General features: G+C 43.1%; 1 protein-coding gene across 2 annotated transcripts in view; it reads left to right on the forward strand.

The window, feature by feature from the left end:
- KCNH1 (potassium voltage-gated channel subfamily H member 1) overlaps window positions 1-19,295 on the forward strand; it is a 417,456-nt gene that overhangs the window by 23,172 nt on the left and 374,989 nt on the right. For both annotated transcript variants that reach the window (XM_018060769.1, XM_018060768.1), the window contains exons 2-3: window positions 6,999-7,122; window positions 11,645-11,751. In XM_018060769.1, coding sequence (XP_017916258.1) covers window positions 6,999-7,122; window positions 11,645-11,751 — 231 coding nt within the window. The remainder of the gene's footprint in view (window positions 1-6,998; window positions 7,123-11,644; window positions 11,752-19,295) is intronic.

The following is a 19,295-nucleotide window of genomic DNA, read 5'->3' on the forward strand; positions in this document are numbered from 1 at the left end:
CCATGGACAGAGGAGGCTGGTGGGCTACAGTCTGTAGGGTCACAAAGAGTCAGACACGACTGAAGTGACTTAGCATGCAGGCACACATTTGTATGTTATAAATTGAATATGTTCCTTTTAGCCAACCATAGCAGGGTACACATGTGTGCTGTGGATGTGGTGGGGAAGGGGAAAGAATTTCTAAATGCTTGGTTTCTCTGGTATTAGAAGCAAATGGCTTTGTGACTGGAACTAAAATTCTTTCATTCATTTCAAGTCCGTGAATAAGAGGGAGTTCTCTTTCTCCCAAGGCATATTGTTTTATTTATTTATTTGCTTGTTTATTTAATTGAATAGTTAATTTACAATATTGTGTTAGTTTCTGGTATACTCAAAGATATTCAGTTATACATATATTTATAATTTCTCATGTTCTTTTCCATTATAGTTTATTGCAAGGTATTGAATATAGTTCCTTGTGATATACAGTAGGACCCTGTTATTCATCTATTTTGTATATAGTAGTTTATATGTGCTAACGCCAAACTCCTAATTTATCCCTTCCTCCTACATTTTCCCTTTGGTTCCTGTAAGTTTGTTTTCTATGTCTATGAGTCTTTTTCTGTTTTATAAATAAGTTCATTTGTATCATATTTGAGATTCTACATATAAGTAATATCCTTTGATGTTTGTCTTTCTCTGGCTCACTTCACTTAGTGTGATCATCTCTACGTTCACCCATGTATCTGCAAATGGCATTGCTCCATCCCTTTTTATGGCTAATATTCCACTGTGTGCGGGTGTGGGCTTCCCTGGTGGCTTAGATGGTAAAGCATCTGCCTGCAATGCAGGAGACCTGGGTTCAATCCCAGGGTTGGAAAGATCCCCTGGAGAAGGCAATGGCACCCCACTCCAGTACTCTTGCCTGGAAGATCCCATGGACGGAGGAGCCTGTTAGGCTACAGTCCACGGGGTTGCAGAGAGTCGGACACGACTGAGCAACTTCATTGTCACTGTCACTGCAGGTGTGTATGTATGTGTATACCGCATCTTCTTTATCCAGTCATCTGTCAATGGACAGATGTTTCCTTTCTAAAATCAAAGAAGATGCTGCTGCTGCTGCTAAGTCGCTTCAGTCGTGTCCGACTCTGTGCGACCCCATAGATGGCAGCCTACCAGGCTCCCCCGTCCCTGGGATTCTCCAGGCAAGAACACTGGAGTGGGTTAAAGAAGATGCTAGTGTACATGATTTTTCCCAGATAAGGCTGTAATATGCACCCCAGGAACATTTGGAGTGCTTGAGAATAATGAATACCTTTAAAAGATGACCAGACTACTTTTATGAGAAATTACAGTGATATCTGGAGCTTGAACTATATTCCATTCTCATTTTTTTTAGTAATTGAAAAATTTAATCAATGTTAACCTCTTCTGATTAAATTCATTAAAAGTTAAGAATATACTTATTTTTATCAAAGTAGTATACGTTCATGAGTAAATACCAAGCTGAAGAGCCTATGAGGAAAACAGTTGTCCTATGCCTGTCTTTTCACCCATCCTGCTCACTGGAGGCCACACTTTCTAATTACAGCTGTTACTTCTTATAGTTTCTGCTGTGTCTCTAAAACAACATGCGTTGTAGCTATTTTCAGGTTTATCAACTTTAGATATTATCTGTTGAGTTCTGTTAATTTATTTGAGCTTTCAGCTCACGTTATCTATTTCCTATCCATCCTCCTAATATAATTACATTACTCCCTTATTGGTTATCTTTGCAGCTTTCAGTGAAATATTTATACATTAAAAAAAATTAAATCAGCTCTAGAGACCATCTGATGATTGTTCTCCTCTTTCTCAGCTTATCGTTTGTAGTTTTACAGAACTGATGAGGTTAGAGTTGATGAGGTTATTGAGACACTTACAGTCAAATATTCCATGCATACTTTGACTATGTTGGTTTGAAAAATTGGAACTTAAGATGTTTGCATGATGACGGTGATGTGATATAGTATGATTTGGCTTTCCTTCTTGCACAGCTTTTGTTTTCTTTGTTTCTAATTGCCTTTCCTGCCCCCCATTATATACCTTTACTAAGCTTTTTATGTTATTCCAAATTTTCAAGAATATCATTAGATCCTGACTCCCTTTATCTCTAGATAAGTCTCTTCTGGAACTTCTTTTCTCAGAACCATTCTGTATTGAATACTTCATAGCAGCTTCCTTCCCTGCTTTCTATATTTGGAGCCACTTTCCCCCTAGTTCCCATGTTGTCTTCTTTCTTGCTTTACACCCTCTTTTTGCTGATACACATCAAGTTAACTTCCTGAGAAAGGATATATGGGACATAAATTTCCCAGCTCTTATCTGAAGATAACTTCTGGAAATATTGTTATTTTACCCTCACATTTGATAGTTTAAAAATTTTTTTTAAAAATATAAATTTATTTATTTTAATTGGAGGCTAATTACTTTACAATATTGTATTGGTTTTGCCATACATCAACATGAATCCACCACCCTCCCCATACCATCCCTCTGGGTCATCCCAGTGCACCAGCCCCAAGCATCCTGTATCCTGCATCGAACCTGGACTGGTGATTCATTTCCTATATGATATTATACATGTTTCAATGCCATTCTCCCAAATCATCCCACCCTCTCCCTCTCCCACAGAGTCCAAAAGACTGTTCTATACATCTGTGTCTCTTTTGCTGTCTAGCATACAGGGTTATCATTACCATCTTTCTAAATTCTAACTGAGGAAACCAGAATTGAAAGAGACATGTGTACCCCAGTGTTCATCGCAGCACTGTTTATAACAGCCAGGACATGGAAGCAACTTAGATGCCCATCAGCAGACGAATGGATAAGAAAGCTGTGGTACATATACACCATGGAGTATTACTCAGCCATTAAAAAGAGTACATTTGAATCAGTTCTAATGAGGTGGATGAAACTGGAGCCTATTATACAGAGTGAAGTAAGCCAGAAAGAAAAATACCAATACAGTATACTAACATATATATATGGGATTTAGAAAGATAGCTTAATTTTTAAAAAATGTCTTCTATCCTATTCTGTGCTGTTCTTTCTGCTGTTCTTATTAGGATGCATGCTGTTCTTCTTGATTGATCTGTTTGTCTTATCTTTTTCTTATGTTTTCTATGGCTCTCTCTGTTGAATTTTTAATTGTTACTCAGCTTTGATTTACAGGAGCTCTCATTTGCTTGTTCATTTGTTCTCTAATGAGTCTTCCTCACGTGTCCCCCACATCTTATTTTTGTTTTATGGATATATTATCTCTTGAGCCTTTCTGAGTCTACTAATTATGTGTTTTTTTTTTTTAATTCTCTGTTTCCTAGTCATTTTCCCTCTGCTTTCACTTTATTTTTTTTGGTATGTGTGTTTACCTTTTAAATAATTTGCTTTTAGGGTGGCCTAAGGTAGGAAAGAAATGTAAACATATGTAGTTAAACTATTATTTATTCCTCCCTCTCAGCACATAGTCTTACTGGGACTGGGACCCATGAAAATTTCACTCAGTTTTAACCTCCTACCTAAGTCTTCTGAGATTATTACAGTTTAGGCATTAACAAGAGAGTTAAAGCCACTCGACTTCACAAACACTCAGGGGTAATTCAGTCAATTTTGTACTTATTTTAAGGCTTAGTGGCTCAGGTCAAGAAGTGTGAGGTTTTTTTTCAGGGAGAGAAGACCAACGTATAGGGATTACCTGTCTTCAGAATGAAGTCAGAAGTCCTTGACACTCAAGACTGTTCCCAGTCTGGTCTCCAGGCTCCTCTCCTGTTCGTCTTCCTGGCTTCCCTGTCTGTCTGCATTAGTTTGCTTTGTGTCCCATGCCTCCAGACCTTTGCTCATGCTGGGTCCCCTGCCTGGAATGTTCCCTTCCTCCCACATCTTCTTGAGTTCACCGAAGGCAGGCATCATATTTTCATTTCTATATCTTGTTGTTTTTTTGTATCATCTGTGGTAGCTATATCTTAGGCATTGAAAATGTTTAACCAAATTTTACTCATCCTTCCAGACTAGAGCAGGTTTATTCATGACCACTCTGAGACACAATCCTTTACCTCCCTTGAACAGGTTAATCATTTTATTCCCTGTTTCTTTAGTTAGTTGTATGCATGCCTATTTATCTTGGTAAGTTCCTAGAGAACATGTACCATGTCTTGTCAAGCTGGATATCCCAGGGTTTCGCATTGTGTGTTGTACCTAGTGGGAATCAAAAGTATTTATGTATGTCTGGGAGGGATAGAAGAAAAGACCAGCCATAGATTTTTATTAAAGGTGTATTTATAAGGCTAGTGGGTTTGTAGATACACTTTATGAAGGTGCTATTTTCTGTTCATTTTCAATATACCAAAGCATTCTCAAGAGTAGATTAAGAGTAGATTACTGTATACCTCATATGAATGTGTGTATCACAACAGATATGTACATAGACACGTATCTTCAGCAAAGAGAAAGAAGCGGAACAAATAAGAAGTAATAGACACTCTCTAAATTCAGTCAGGGTTAGAACTTTGAAGCTTTGAATGTTCATAAAATGAATCCCTCCCTGAGTGGAAATGCTTGCTCAGGCTGACAGTAAGCATTGCTTCCATTGCTAATAACTAAGTAAATAAGCTCTTCTTTCATTTTAATTCTGCTGCTTCTGACCATCGGACCAATATTGTTTTATCTGATGCTGAATCTCGGACCCTCTGAGGCTCAGGTTGGCTGCAAGTGCCATAGCCCATGGGGTTAGCAGTGTGCCCATCTCGCCACACCCAGGGGTTCTCAGGGAGGAGTCTTACTTCCAATACAGAGGTGATCTCTGATTACTTGGAGCAAATGGGAATTTCGAGTAAGAAATGAAGGAGCCATGGCACCTGCCCTAGATTGAGGAGTCAGGCTTAGGAGCCCAGGTGGCCCTTGAAAGCATCTGCAGGCAGGGTAAGGGACGCAGCCCTGCTCTCACAGCGGGACGGGGTGGATGGATGTTCACCAGATGACCATCTGCCATTCCCGCTTGTGTCCACTGGCAGAGGCTCAGGTGTGTGGCCCATCTGGCTGAGGTAAGGTCTCTCTTAGGGAAGGAAGTCATGCTAACGACCCTTTAGCTTTCAGCTCTCCTGGTGGTGGAGACCACCCAGCAGAGACATCACCTTTCACCAGGAGGGGCTCCAGCAGATAGTGAGGGCACAGTGGACCACCACCACCTTTTGGACCACCAGAAAGGAACAGGTATCCAGGTACACTGTGTGGCTGGAGCACTGCAGAGAGGCTTCTCAAGGCTGGTGGCAGCTAAACTGCCCACTTGAATCCAAAAGTTCTCAAATGTTTGCAGGTGTTAATAAACAAACCAAATGTCACAAAAAAAGAGTTGCTTGCTATATTTAGCTATTCCTCCTGTGTCTCCTTCCTCTGTTCCTTCTCACATAGATAGGAAAGGATGATTACCCATACTGAGAATAATCTGTAAGTGACATACTAGAGCCAAATTAACCTCCCAATTAAATGAAGACATTGCATGTCACCACCACTCCACTCCACAGAGAGCACATGTATAAACAACCCTCCTCTGGTTTCCAGCAAAGGAAGGGTCTGTATGGGTTTTCTTTGCTTCCTTTTGGGTAGGGGGAGGTGGGGAAGGGGTGATTATTCTGTGGAAAGGAAAGCATCAAGCAAAAATAATGATTATATTTAAGTTCTGGATGTTATTTGCTTAAGGTATTGAAAAGAGAAAAGGAATACGTGATTTCCTGAGCACAAAAGGTGTTGAAGACTTTTGATCTTTAAAAATGTAGAAAGTGGTGAGAACATGCCCGACAACCAAACATATCTGGCTTACTTAATCCCTGCATCTTGAGTGAATGGTGGTCTAGTGCTCCATGAAAGAGGTCTGAACTGTGCCTTCTGTGGCTCCAGGATTTCGAATCAGTAAGGTTTGTCATTGCCTGGTGTCTTGATCAGGGTCCACAGAGCCCCAGGATTAGGGATCTAGTCACTTCCTCACCAAGAAGAAGGGTCTCTGATATGTGTGTTCCACGAGGCATTCTGCTGCTGTCCCCTTTGCCTCTCTAAGGAGGCCTTCTCCTCCATGGACTGGCAATTGCTAATCAGGGTGAGTAAGGCCAATTTGTCACTTCTGCCCAAAAGATTGACAAGCTAAGATGCTGTATGGAACTCAGAAGAAATTACTTTCAGTTTCTCACTAGCTCCATGTTAGCATACTCTCACTAAGATGAAAAATTAGGACTTGAATATGTCTTATGGAAATCAGTGGATTTCTGCAGGAAACATTGTTTGGTTAAGCATGCTTCCTTTGGAGTACATTACTTTGCTGACAAAGGTCTGTCTAGTCAAAGCTATGGTTTTTCCAGTAGTCATGTATGGATGTGAGTGATGGACTGGAAAGAAAGCTGAGCGCCAAAGAATTGATGCTTTTGAACTGTGGCGTTGGAGAAGACTCCTGAGAGTCCCTTGGACTGCAAGGAGATCAAACCAGTCCATTCTAAAGGAGATCAGTCCTGAATAGTCATTGGAAGGGCTGATGCTGAAGCTGAAAGTCCAATACTTTGGCCACCTGATGCAAAGAAGTAACTCGTTGGAAAAGACCGTGATGCTGGGAAAGATTGAAGGCAGGAGGAGAAGGGGATGACAGAGGATGAGAGAGTTGGTTGACATCACCGACTCAATGGACATGAGTTTGAGCAAGCTCTGGGAATTGGTGATGGACAGGGAAGCCTGGCATGCTGCAGTTCATGGGGTCACAAAGAATCGAACACAACTGAGCAACTGAATTGAACTGAACTGAACCTCAGCATTTGCTTTCCAAATATTCAGTCTTAGAGCTCTGTTCTTCTGTGTTTCTCAGAGGGCCAGTTTCCTATTCAAGAGACTATTTTGGGGGGGAACAAAAAATACCTGGATTGGTTATTATTTGTGTCCTCATTGAGTCTCAATAATGTCTTGCCTCATGTGCCCTCTTCTTCTCCTTTTTTTGTTTTCAACAGATACTAACTTTGTGTTGGGGAATGCCCAGATAGTGGACTGGCCTATCGTGTACAGCAATGATGGATTTTGCAAGCTGTCTGGCTATCACAGGGCGGAAGTGATGCAAAAAAGCAGTACCTGCAGGTATTTATGTTTGGGCTTTTTCTGTTGAACACTGTTTCATGGTATCTTTTTGGAAAAAGATAATAGCATACTCAACTTGAGAATTTCCTTTCAAGCAGTTTCATTCAGGAATGTACTTCCGAGGTGGCACAAGTGGTAAAGAATCTGCCTGCCCGTACAGGAGACCCAGGAGATGCAGGTTTGATCCCTGGGTCAGGAAGATCCTCTGGAGGAGGAGATGGCAACCCACTCCAGTATTCTTCCCTAAAAATCCAATGGACAGAGGAACCTGGAGGGCTACAATCCAAAGGGTTGCAAAGAGTCAAACACGACTGAGCGACTAAGCACGTTCAGGAATACTTATCACACTGTCATCTCTAGTTCACACACTGTACTGGGAAAATGAAAGAAGGCCTATAACATGGTCTCTACAACTAATGAATTTACAGTCAGTGAGATGAGGGAAAACCTAGAAAAACTCAGGAAAGTCATTTTATCAGTAAAATGTCAACTCAAAATTTTGAGGTTTTAGATGGAGAAGACAATGGCACCCCACTCCAGTACTCTTGCCTAGAAAGTCCCATGGACAGAGGAGCCTGGTAGGCTGCAGTCCATGGGGTCGTGAAGAGTCGGAAACGACTGAGCGACTTCACTTTCACTTTTCACTTTCACGCATTGGAGAAGGCAATGGCAACCCACTCCAGTGTTCTTGCCTGGAGAATCCCAGGGACGGGGGAACCTGGTGGGCTGCCGTCTATGGGGTCGCACAGAGTCGGACACGACTGAAGTGACTTAGCAGCTTAGCAGATGGAAATTATGTGAAAATTAGAAGATTAAACAAAGTTAAATGAAGATGAAATAAAAATTTAGGTCATTAAATTAATTTTTAAAATATATGGTCATTAAAAAATTTTTTTTATTCTTTGGCCACATCAAGTGGCATATGGGATCCTAGTTCCCTGATCAGGGATTGACCCTGTACCCCCTGCATTTTAAGTGTGGAGCTTTCACCACTGGACCACCACAGAAGTCCCTGTCCAGCCATTTTTGAAGAATAAATACCGTTTTGGAGACATGGGCCATGCTCATAGGGCTTTTCATCAGAAAAAGGGAAGAGGCCATGTTTTGCTGCCTTGCTGTTGCCACATCTGTCTTTGACCACTGATTCAAAGATGCAAGTGAAGGGTGCTATGCAGCGTGGGCATTTGACAGGGCTACTAGCCAAGTAGTGCCCTTGGTCTGTGTCACTGGAAAAGCGCTTTTAGAGCATCTTCAAGGTGCTGAGTGGAGCCTGTGGGCCAGACCCTGTGCTGTCTCAGCAAGGTCTTGGCTCCATAGCCTTTTGCTCTTCTCACTCTTTGCCTTCCTCAAGGTTGTCTGTCTTCAGTGGTGTTTGCATGCAGTGGAATCATCTTCCTAAACCTGTGTGCTGTGCTTAGCTGCTTCAGTCATCTCTGACTCTTTGCCACCCCATGGACCATAGCCCACTAGGTTCCTCTATCCATGGGATTCTTCAGACAATACTAGAGTGGGTTGCCATGCCCTCCTTCAGGGGATCTTCCTGACCCAGGGATCGAACCTGCATCTCCTGCATTGGCAGGTGGATTCTTTACTGCTGAGCCACCCAGGAAGCTATTCCTAAACCTGCTAGAGCCAAAAATGAACCCGTCTCCAAAGGGTGGAAAAACCCGTTCAACCCAGGCATAGTCTTTGGTTCTCAGAAGCTGCCTATTTGTATTAAACCAACCAAGTAACTCATTTGGTGAAAAGGATTAAATGTTTTGAAAATATTATCATTTTCTTAAATCTTAGGTTTTGGGGACTGGGAAATGGGAAGTTTAAGCTTCCCTCAAAGTTTTAGAAATTATGACTCAAGTATTACAGTAGAATTCTCTTACACTCTTGGTGTGCTCTTATCCTCTGAGGTATCTGTGTGTCTGCATCTAGTGTTCATCTGTATGTGTACAAACACAATCTGAACACATTGGGAGAGTGAGCTTTGCTTTCTAGTGTGGCTTGAGCAGTCTTTCCTTACCTGTCTTGCTTCTTATTGACTATCATCAAACACTTTAAGAAAATCAGATAAGAGTACTGGATAATTTTTATGCAGATAAGAGAACTTAGTAAGTTTCTAAGAAATTTACTTATTTCTCTGAAGGTGTCCCTTTTCTAGCAGGAAAGGTAGCATGCCCTGTGTTAGCTACATCTCTAATAGCTCAGGGGTCTTTGGCTGATTTCCTGCATTGCAGGCATCTGAAATCTAATGTCCAGAGAAAGGAAACTTGTATCTACCACTGAACTTCAGCCTGAAAAAGCACATAGAATAAGGAAAGCTGAATGTAATGACGGCGCTTCATTTGTGTGAAGACTCCATTTAGCAGGGGTTGATTTTACCTTGTGAAGGAAATTGCCAGCCTGTATACCATCACATCACTTAAATGGAGGTCACTTATCTAGCAAATCCATCCAGAAAGGGAAAGTGGGAGGATGCTAAAAAGGCCTTTGAGCAACTGGCTAAGTGAAACGGTAAGAGAGCATCAGTTTTTACTTCAGGAGAGAAAGAAATCCCCTTGTTCTCAGGCACGGGTAATTTAGTTTTGATCTATCCTTCTTTTTAAAGGTAATTCACCAAGTGTGGTTGTCTCTTTTCCTGATTTATAGTTGAAGAACACAGCCCCAGAGCAGTGCATTACAGGAGATGGGCACACAGGGAACTACAGATGATTGACTTGGTGGTTTGGGAACTGTGCTTCCTAACTTCTGAGGTTCTTGTTAGCTCTGAAATTCTTTGATTCAAGTCATCAAGAAGAAGCTAGGTTGCATAGCTAGGTGTGCACAATTTTAGGAGATGCGTTGTGTATTGCTGGGGAACCCGTGCCGCGGCTTCCACATCACCTAAGCCTTGCGGGCTGAGTGTGGCCATTCTTCCTTGTTGGTGTCACCTGAAGGCCTGGAGGGGGGACATGCTCGCAGGGTCCACTGGCAGCCTTGTTGGAGGGCTGGCCTTTGCAGCCCCGTTGAGGGATGGCTTTTCTTCTCTTGCATTCTGTTAGTGTCCTGTGCCGTGGTTCACTCTACCAAGTTGTTGGTGAGGGGGGAGCATAACCCATTCCTAGAGGAATAAACCTTGGTCTTCAGACCATATTCGGTGTGAGGCCCAAGAAAGTGGATGGTCCTGGCAGTTACTGCCTCGCAGAGAGTCAGTATTACTCGACAGCAGCTTCTACTACTGAGTTTTTTCCTAATTGTTTTTTCATGCTGCTTATTAATTCTTGTTAGTTTACTTTTCTCCAAATGTGAAGAATGAAAAGTGAAAGTCTTAGTTGCTCAGTCATGTCCAATTCTTTGTGACCCCATGGACTGTAGCCTGCAGACGCCTCTGTCCATGGAATTCTCCAGGCAAGAATACTTGGAGTGGGTTGTTCCCTTTTCCAGGGGGTTTTCCTGATTCTTTACCATCTGAGCCACCAAGGTACCTCTTACTAACTTTTTTTAAACTTATTAACCCTTTTGGTTTATTTTTCTCCAAATGTGAGAAGTATGGAAATTAGGAAGAATTTGTAGAATTTTATCATCTTGATTTTTTGAACCCAGTTCTCTGTTTTCTTTATTAGTGGGGGTGGGCCGGAAAAGGAGCTGCAAAGACAGTGACAGTGACTTGCTGAATCTTCTTTTCTTTCCTTAGCTATATCTTGCGTAGAGCATCAAATTGCACCCTTTTTCTTGTTTGATTGGTGACTTTTTGTGATTTTTTTTTCCCTATTCGCTTGTTTATTTTGTTGGAAATTAGGAGAGGAAAAAAATCTGTAGTCCAGATTTATTCTGCTGTCCTTCTCAGGAAGTCTCCCAGAGTTGTATTTCTAAAATGCAGATTTGATTATGCAACTCCTTTGCTTAAAACCCTCCAGTGGCTCTCTCTGCCTTGTTTTGGGGATAAAGTTTAAATTACTTCACCTGGTCTATAATGCCATGGTCTCTTCCATGGCCTGACTCTTTCTTTCTTCTGTATATTATTGGTTGCAAATTTTCCCTTCAGTATCTACATTCCAGGCATACTGACCTGAACCATATTCAGGTTCCAGGATTAACCTCCCTCTCACCCCTGTGCCTTTGCAATGCTCCTTTTTTGCCTAGAACGTTCTTTTCACTCGCTTTCTCAGCTAATTTCCACCTGCTCTTTAGATCTCATTTCTCCTTGCCTCTGGAAAGCCTGTCTGACCACTCGGGGCTCTGTGTCTACTCTTTGTATTGTCATTCCTGTGTAGGGTCATACTGTTTTCTAATCTGCTATTTAGATCACTGTTTTCTAGTGTGTCTCTCCTATTAGACCATTAGTTTTCTGGGGGGGGGGAGATGGTGACGGAGTGTTGATCCCATTTCAGTTAGTAAATCTCTTCTGATGGCACAACTGTTTTCAGTGTGTGTGTGTATGTGCGTTTCACAGTGCATAGCACAGTGCTGGGTATATAGCAGGTATTCAACAGATGCTTGTAGAATAACAAATACTTGCTCATCTAACTCGGGCTCTTTGGTTGTTTTGCAGTTTTATGTATGGGGAGCTGACTGATAAAGATACCATTGAAAAAGTGCGGCAAACCTTTGAGAACTATGAGATGAATTCCTTTGAAATTCTGATGTACAAGAAGAACAGTGAGTATTCAGAACATTCTGAATCATACCTTGATGTGCTTGGAAGAGCATAGCTACTCTTTCTCTATCGCTGTCTTGGGTTTTCTTTTCTCTCATCAGCTAAGTGTTGTGTCTTGAAGCCTTTGTGTACGTTGGGCTAAGTGGTATGGCTTGATGAGTTCAGTCCTGCACAGGAGCATTTGTACTTCTTACTAACCAGTTAAGATTTCTTGATGTCTTTTTTGCCAAGAGTTAGTGTTTTTCCTATTGATTTTCTTATGATGAGCTGTTGGCTTAAGATACTTGTAGACTTAAAGGCTATTTTGCTGGGAGAGAGGAGGTAGGTCAGATTCTCTGTCCAGTTCACCTTCATATCTATCTCCCTGTAGTGCTTAGCACAGCAGGTATTACCAGTTGATTGCCCAATTAAGAATTTCTGAATAAAATTTTGTTTCCCTGGTGACCCCAGTTTTCTGTAAGAGACAGTATTAATAGTCGTAGTGTTTGTATTGTTAATTTATATTTGTTTTCTCTATAATCCCTTCTAAAAGTATAGTAATGAAGAATCTAGGTCAATAGCCATACACAAGTATAAAACTTACTTTTCTCTTAGAGGTTTCCTATTGAGTGGAGATTAATTATATTAGAAGTATGAAAAGCGGGCCATGTGGAGACATGGCAGTAACAGGGTGCAGACGTGTTGAAAGGTGCTTTCTCTTTTTAAAACACTATTTGGTTTGTAAAGAATCCTGTTCTTTATATATAGGATTGAACTAGGTAGGTCATTGGTTCACTAGAAAATGTCCGGAGTGGCCCAGGTGGCGCGGGAGGAAACATGTTTATTTTGGTGGCATTCAGGGTGATGTGTTTCACTCTGGAAAGCAAAGGGCGCATGTGGCTTTTATCCAGAAGGACCTGGGGCTTTTTTTCAGTCTGGAGTGCTGGAGCAGACAACTGAGAGGACTCTTTCCTGGATGGCTGGTGCGGATGCCGAGCCGAGAGATTATCTTTGAGCATCAGCAACTCTGCGAGGGCTGGTCCCGTGATTTCTCTCTAGAGCTGCTACCTTGCTCATTTCACCCACTCAGCCAGTAGACCTAGTTCCTACCCTGTACCTCCCCTAGTTCCTGTCTTGAGACATTTTGCCAAACAGGGCTGAGAGGAATGAAGTGAAAGATGGTGACCGGCTCTATGCCAGCCCTTCCTCTACGGGAACACAGCTCAAAGCCACAGCTCTTCCCAGGAGCACGCCAGCAGTGCCTTCTCATGGGAGAGGGGACTCTGCCTGTGTGCCCTGAAATAAGGGAGTGACTTAAAGGTTTCCCATGCTGGCAGCGTTGTGTCCTGAACAGCATAGATTTCCTCACATCACAGAATACTAAATTGGGATCCCATATGGCGCTAGTGGTAAAGAACCCACCTGCCAGTGCAGGAGATACAACAGACGTAGGTTTGATCCCTGGGTCGGGAAGACCCCGTGGAGTAGGAAATGGCAACCCACTCTAGTATTCTTGCCTGGAGAATCCCACAGACAGAGAAGCCTGGCAGGCTGCTATCCATGGAGTCACAAAAAGTTGGACACGAGTGAATGACCAAGCATAGATATACACAGCATAGATCTCAAAGACAATGCCCTGCATTTGTATTTTGCTTCAGAGTTTTCACGCTTTGTTAGACTATGCATTTAACTTGCTCAAAGTCCACTATACATGTTGGCACTAAAGAGAAAGAGAGGGATACAAAATTAAAACCAAGTTGGCGATTCCGCTCGGAGAAGGCAATGGCAACCCACTCCAGTACTCTTGCCTGGCAAATCCCATGGATGGAGGAGCCTGGTAGGCTGCAGTCCATGGGGTCGCTAGAAGTCAGACACGACTGAGCGACTTCACTTTCACCTTTCACTTTCAAGCATTGGAGAAGGAAATGGCAACCCACTCCAGTGTTCTTGCCTGGAGAATCCCAGGGACGGGGGAGCCTGGTGGGCTGCCGTCTCTGGGGTTGCACAGAGTCGGACACGACTGAAGTGACTTAGCAGCAGCAACAGCAGCGATTCCACTTGCTGTTGTCTTCAGTGGACACATAGCGCAATCCTATTGTATCTCATTGCACTAAAGACGATTCTGATATTTCTGTTTCTGTACCTTAGGTAGACATGGGCTATGCATGGAAGCAGGTCAGTGCAGCTCATGTTTTTACCAAATTATTAGCATCTCTCCCCTCCCTGGAGGTTGTGCTGGGCTTACTGAGAGAGACATGCCAATCCCTGGAGTGGCATGTCAGCCTGGGTATGGACTCTACTTCGTGGATGATATGGAGGCATTCTCAAGGGTAATTGAGGTCCTGTGAAACTTTTACCTTACCCTTTAATTTTAGAAAATACTCTCAGTGGAAGGTATGATTCCACTTTTTTAAAAAATGTTGATTCTCTAAGCCCAGTGAGGTGGGCATGGCGGATGTCATCTCCATTGTATAAGAAGGTAAATTCCTCACCCAAGGTCATGCACAGCTAGGACCTGGTTTCCACTGCTTCCCTATGGCCATTCTCTCCAGACTGGGTTAGATTTAGTGGGGGCACAGGGCAGGACCACCACATATGATGATGCAACCCTGCATCGGGGACAACTGGAAAGCAGTTTGCTGAGTCCTCAGAGCACCCTGACCTAAAACTGCACCTGTGCTGAGGGGTGACCTTCTCTTTCTAATTTACACAAGGAAGTCCACTGCGTTTGCAGGGGTTTTGTTTAAGGCTCAGTTTAGTTCAGTCGCTCAGTCGTGTCTGACTGTTTGCGACTCTGGACTGCAGCACGCCAGTCTTCCCTGTCCATCACCAACTCCCGGAGCCTATTCAAACTCATGTCCATCATGTCAGTGATGCCATCCAGCCATCTCATCTTCTGTCTTCCCCTTCTCCTCCTGCCTTCAATCTTTCCCAGCATCAAGGTCTTTTCCAAGGAGTCAGTTCTTCGCATCAGGTGGCCAAAGTACTGGAGTTTCAGCTTCAGCATCAGTCCATCCAATGAATATTCAGGAGTGATTTCCTTTAGGATGGACTGGTTGGATCTCCTTGCAGTCCAAGGGACTTTCAAGAGTCTTTTCCAACACCGCAGTTCAAAAGCATCAATTCTTCAGTGCTCGGCTTTCTTTATAGTCCAACTCTCACATCCATACATGACTACTGAAAAAACCATAGCTTGAACTAGACAGACCTTTGTTGGTAAAGTAATGTCTCTGCTTTTAAATATGCTGTTGGTCATAGCTTTTCTTCCAAGGAGAAAGTGTCTTTTAATTCCACGGCTGCAGTCACCATCTGCAATGATTTTGAAGCCCCCCCAAAATAACATCTGTCACTGTTTCCCCATCTGTTTGCCATGAAGTGATGGGACCAGATGCCATGATCTTAGTTTTCTGAATGTTGAGTTTCAAACCAACCTTTTCACTCTCCTCTTTCACTTTCATCATGAGGCTCTTTAGTTCTTCTTCACTTTCTGCCATAAGGGTGGTATCATTTGCATATGTGAGGTTATTGATATTTCTCCTGGCAATCTTGATTCCAGCTTGTGCTTCATCCAGCCTTGCATTTTGCATAATGTATTCTGTATATAAGTTAAATAAGCAGGGTGACAATATACAGCCTTGACGTACTCCTTTCTCAATTTGGAACCAGTCTGTTGTTCCATGTCCAGTTCTAACTGTTACTTCTTCACCTGCATACAGATTTCTCAGGAGGTAGGTCAGATGGTCTGGTATTCCCATCTCTTTCTGAATTCTCCACAGTTTGTTGTGATCCACACAGTCAAAGGCTTTGGCATAGTTAATAAAGCAAAGTGAAGTGAAGTCACTCAGTCGTGTCCAACTCTTTGCGACCCCGTGGAATGTAGCCCACCAGGCTCCTCCGTCCTTGGGATTCTCCGGGCAAGAATACTGGAGTGGATTGCCATTTCCCTCTCCAGGGGAACTTCCCGACCCAGGGATCAAACCCAGGTCCTTTGCATTGCGGGCAGACGCTTTAACCTCTGAGCCACCAGGGAAGCCAAAAGTAGATGTTTTTTCTGGAACTCTCTTGATTTTTCTATGATTCAGTGGATGTTGGCAATTTGATCTCTGGTTCCTCTGCCTTTTCTGAATCCAGCTTGAACATCTGAAAGTTCATGGTTCATGTACTGTTGAAGGCTGGCTTGGAGAATTTTGAGCATTACTTTGCTAGCGTGTGAGATGAGTGCAATTGTGTGGTAGTTTGAGCATTCTTTGGCATTGCCTTTCTTTGGGATTGGAATGAGAACTGACCTTTTCCAGTCCTGTGGCCGCTGCTGAGTTTCCCAGATTTGCTGGCATATTGAGTGCAGCACTTTCACAGCATCATCTTTTAGGATTTGAAATAGCTCAGCTGAATTCCATCACCTCCACTAGCTTTGTTAGTAGTGATGCTTTCTAAGGCCCACTTGACTTCACATTCCAGAATATCTGGCTCTAGGTGAGTGATCACATCATCATGGTTATCTGGGTCATGAAGATCTTTTTGTATAATTCTTCTGTGTATTCTTGCCACCTCTTCTTAAAATCTTCTGCTTCTGTTAGGTCCATATCATTTCCGTCCTTTATTGTGCCCATCTTTGCATGAAATTTTCCCTTGGTATCTCTACTTTTCTTAAAGAGATTTCTAGCCTTTCCCATTCTATTGTTTTTCTCTATTTCTTTGCATTGATCACTGAGGAAGGCTTTCTTATCTCTGCTATTCTTTGGAACTCTGTATTCAACATGGGGCAGAAATGGACACAGATAGTGTTGGCTTCTTCCTAGGATTCTGTTCTTTGCTGCAACTCCTCCAAATCCTACCCTTTCTTGAGGAATTTAGAAACTTAAAATTATTTTTTTAAGCTTGGAAATTTTACAGTTGCACCAAATTCTGTGCCTTTTTCCCAACAACTTCTTAATGACCAACTAAAATATACCTCAGAGATATTGTAGGTCCCATTCCACAAATTTTGATTTCCCAGTGAATGTAAAAGTTATGTTTACGCTATAACTGTAAACATAGCTGTTTATTAAGTGTGCAGTAGCATTATGTCTAAAAAGGTTCATATGCCTTCATTAAAATTAACTAATTTATTGCTAAAAATTGCTAACCATCATCTGTGCCTTCAGTGAGCTGTAATCTTTTTGTTGGTAGGTGGTTTGAAATACTGCAAAAAAATTACCAAAATATGACACAGATACATGAAGTGAGCAAATGCCGTTGAAAAAATGGCACCAATGGACTTGCTCAGTGTTGGTTGTCACAAACCTTCAGCTTGTTCAAAAAAAATGCAGTGTCTGTGAAGCGCAATAAAGTGAGGTCTGCCTGTACTCTGTTAGACCCTGGGCTTGTTCCTAGGAATGCGGTTATGAAAAGACAGACCCAGCCTCGGCTCTCCCAGTGTTTGCAGTAGTCAGGGGCAGCATCCATAGGTTAGAGCTGTAAGTGTTTTGATAGTGGCACACCTGGGGGTTGTCTCTTCACTCCAAACATAGGAGGTCAGGGAGGGAAGTCTTCCTCACAGGTGGGAAATTCATGCAGAACCCAAGGGGTAGTGCTGAGTTAGGCAGAGAGAAGGGCCGGGAATATCCCAGGCTGATGAAAGGAATGTATAGACAAGAACAGCAGTGAGGGAGCGCTGAAGTTTGAAGAGACACAGAACAGCGCTCCTCAGACTTTGATGTGTATATGAAATCACCTACAGATCAAAATTTGTATATCTCTATTCAGATAGGTCTACCAAAGGGCCTGAGATTCTGCTCCAGGTGCTGCCAGTGCTGCTGGGCCAAGTAGCACACTCTGAGGAGCAAGGACAGAAAACAGCCTCAGTGAAAGCTGACTTCCATGCCTCTCTCTTTTGCGGCACCCAAGGCGGTGCCTGACACAGAAGGTGCTCCACCTGAATTGATGGAGCACTATCTCTTGAATAAATGAGGAGTCACCAGTGAACCTGGAGAGGTTGGGAAGGGCCAGTCATGCAGCCACATTTAAGAGTTTAGAATTTATCTTAAGGGTAGAGGTGGTGGGACCAGAGAGTGGGGTGAGGGGCGTTGAGGGGTTTTAAACAGGGTTTGTTTTTTGTTCAGTCACTAAGTTGTGTCCAACTCTTTGCAACCCCATAGACTGCAGCATACCAGGCTTCCCTGTCCTTCTCCAAGAGTTGACTCAAACTCATGTCCATTGAGTCAGTAATGCCATCCAACCATCTCATCCTCTGTCATCCCCTTCTCTTGCCTTCAATCATTCCCAGCATCAGGGTCTTTTCCACTGAGTCAGTTCTTCACATCAAGTGGCCCAAGTATTGGAGCTTCAGCTTCAGCATCAGTTCTTCCAGTGAATATTCAAGGTTGATTTCCTTTAGGATTGACTGGTTTGATCTCCTTGCTGTCCAAGGGACTCTCAAGAGTCACCTCTAGCACCACAGTTTCAAAGCATCAACTCTTCTGCTCAGCCTTCTTTATGGTCCAACTCTCACATCCATACATGACTACTGGAAAAACCATAGCTTTGACTAGACAGACTTTTGTTGGCAAAGTGATGGCTCTGCAGGGTTGCTGCTGCTGCTACTGCTGCTAAGTCGCTTCAGTCGTGTGCGACTCTGTGTAACCTGATAGACGGCAGCCTGCCAGGCTCCCCTGTCCCTGGGATTCTCCAGGCAAGAAAACTGGAGTGGGTTGCCATTTCCTTCTCCAATGCATGAAAGTGAAAAGTGAAAGTGAAGTCGCTCAGTCGTGTCCGACTCTTAGTGACCCCATGGACTGCAGCCCACCAGGCTCCTCCGTCCATGGGATTTTCCAGGCAAGAGTACTGGAGTGGGGTGCCATTGCAGGGGTAATTGTGTATTAATCAGATTTTCATTTCAGAAAGACAACTTCATCAGAGAGTGGAGATGGAATACAACATAGGAGACAGGAGGTGGGGGGCTTGTTAAGAATCACCCCAGTGACAAGATGGTTGTGGGCTTCTGGCGGAGGGATGGGGAAGAGGCAATTGAGATGGAGAGGTGTCTGGGGAAATGGGAGGAGACTGAGTGTAGGGATTTTTCTGGTGCTGCCTTCTGATGGGCAAGCTGATCTAGCTCATAGTCCTCCTGGAGGAGGTGCTTGGTTTACTGAGTGACTTTAAATGAACCTGATATTTACCAAGAAACAAATGGGTGACCAATGAGTGACTCAGAGCAAGCACTTCAGAGCCAAGGAGCAAGCTGTGTGAGGCTGAACTGACCAGCAGTGGCCTGGGAGGAACAGATTGAACAGAGATGGATGGGAGGAGGGGAAGGAGGAGGCCGAGTCTGTGGCTCCTTTCACAGTTTGCAGTTCAGTAGCTCGAAAACTTCAGCATTTTAAAGCTGTTCAGAGTGCCCTGAAGAAAAAGTTATTCCTTTGAGATTTTAAAATGTGAAATGTCACTCTTTAAAGGAATGTTTTTTTCTCTGATATTTACATTGGTGATGGGTTAGTCTCTAAGTCATGTCTGACTCTGAAACTCTATGGACTGCAGCCCACCAGGCTCTTCTGTCTGTGAAGTTTCCCAGGTAAGAATACTGGAGTGG

The sequence above is a fragment of the Capra hircus genome, chromosome 16 (assembly GCF_001704415.2).
Source record: "Capra hircus breed San Clemente chromosome 16, ASM170441v1, whole genome shotgun sequence".
Lineage (NCBI taxonomy): Eukaryota > Metazoa > Chordata > Mammalia > Artiodactyla > Bovidae > Capra > Capra hircus.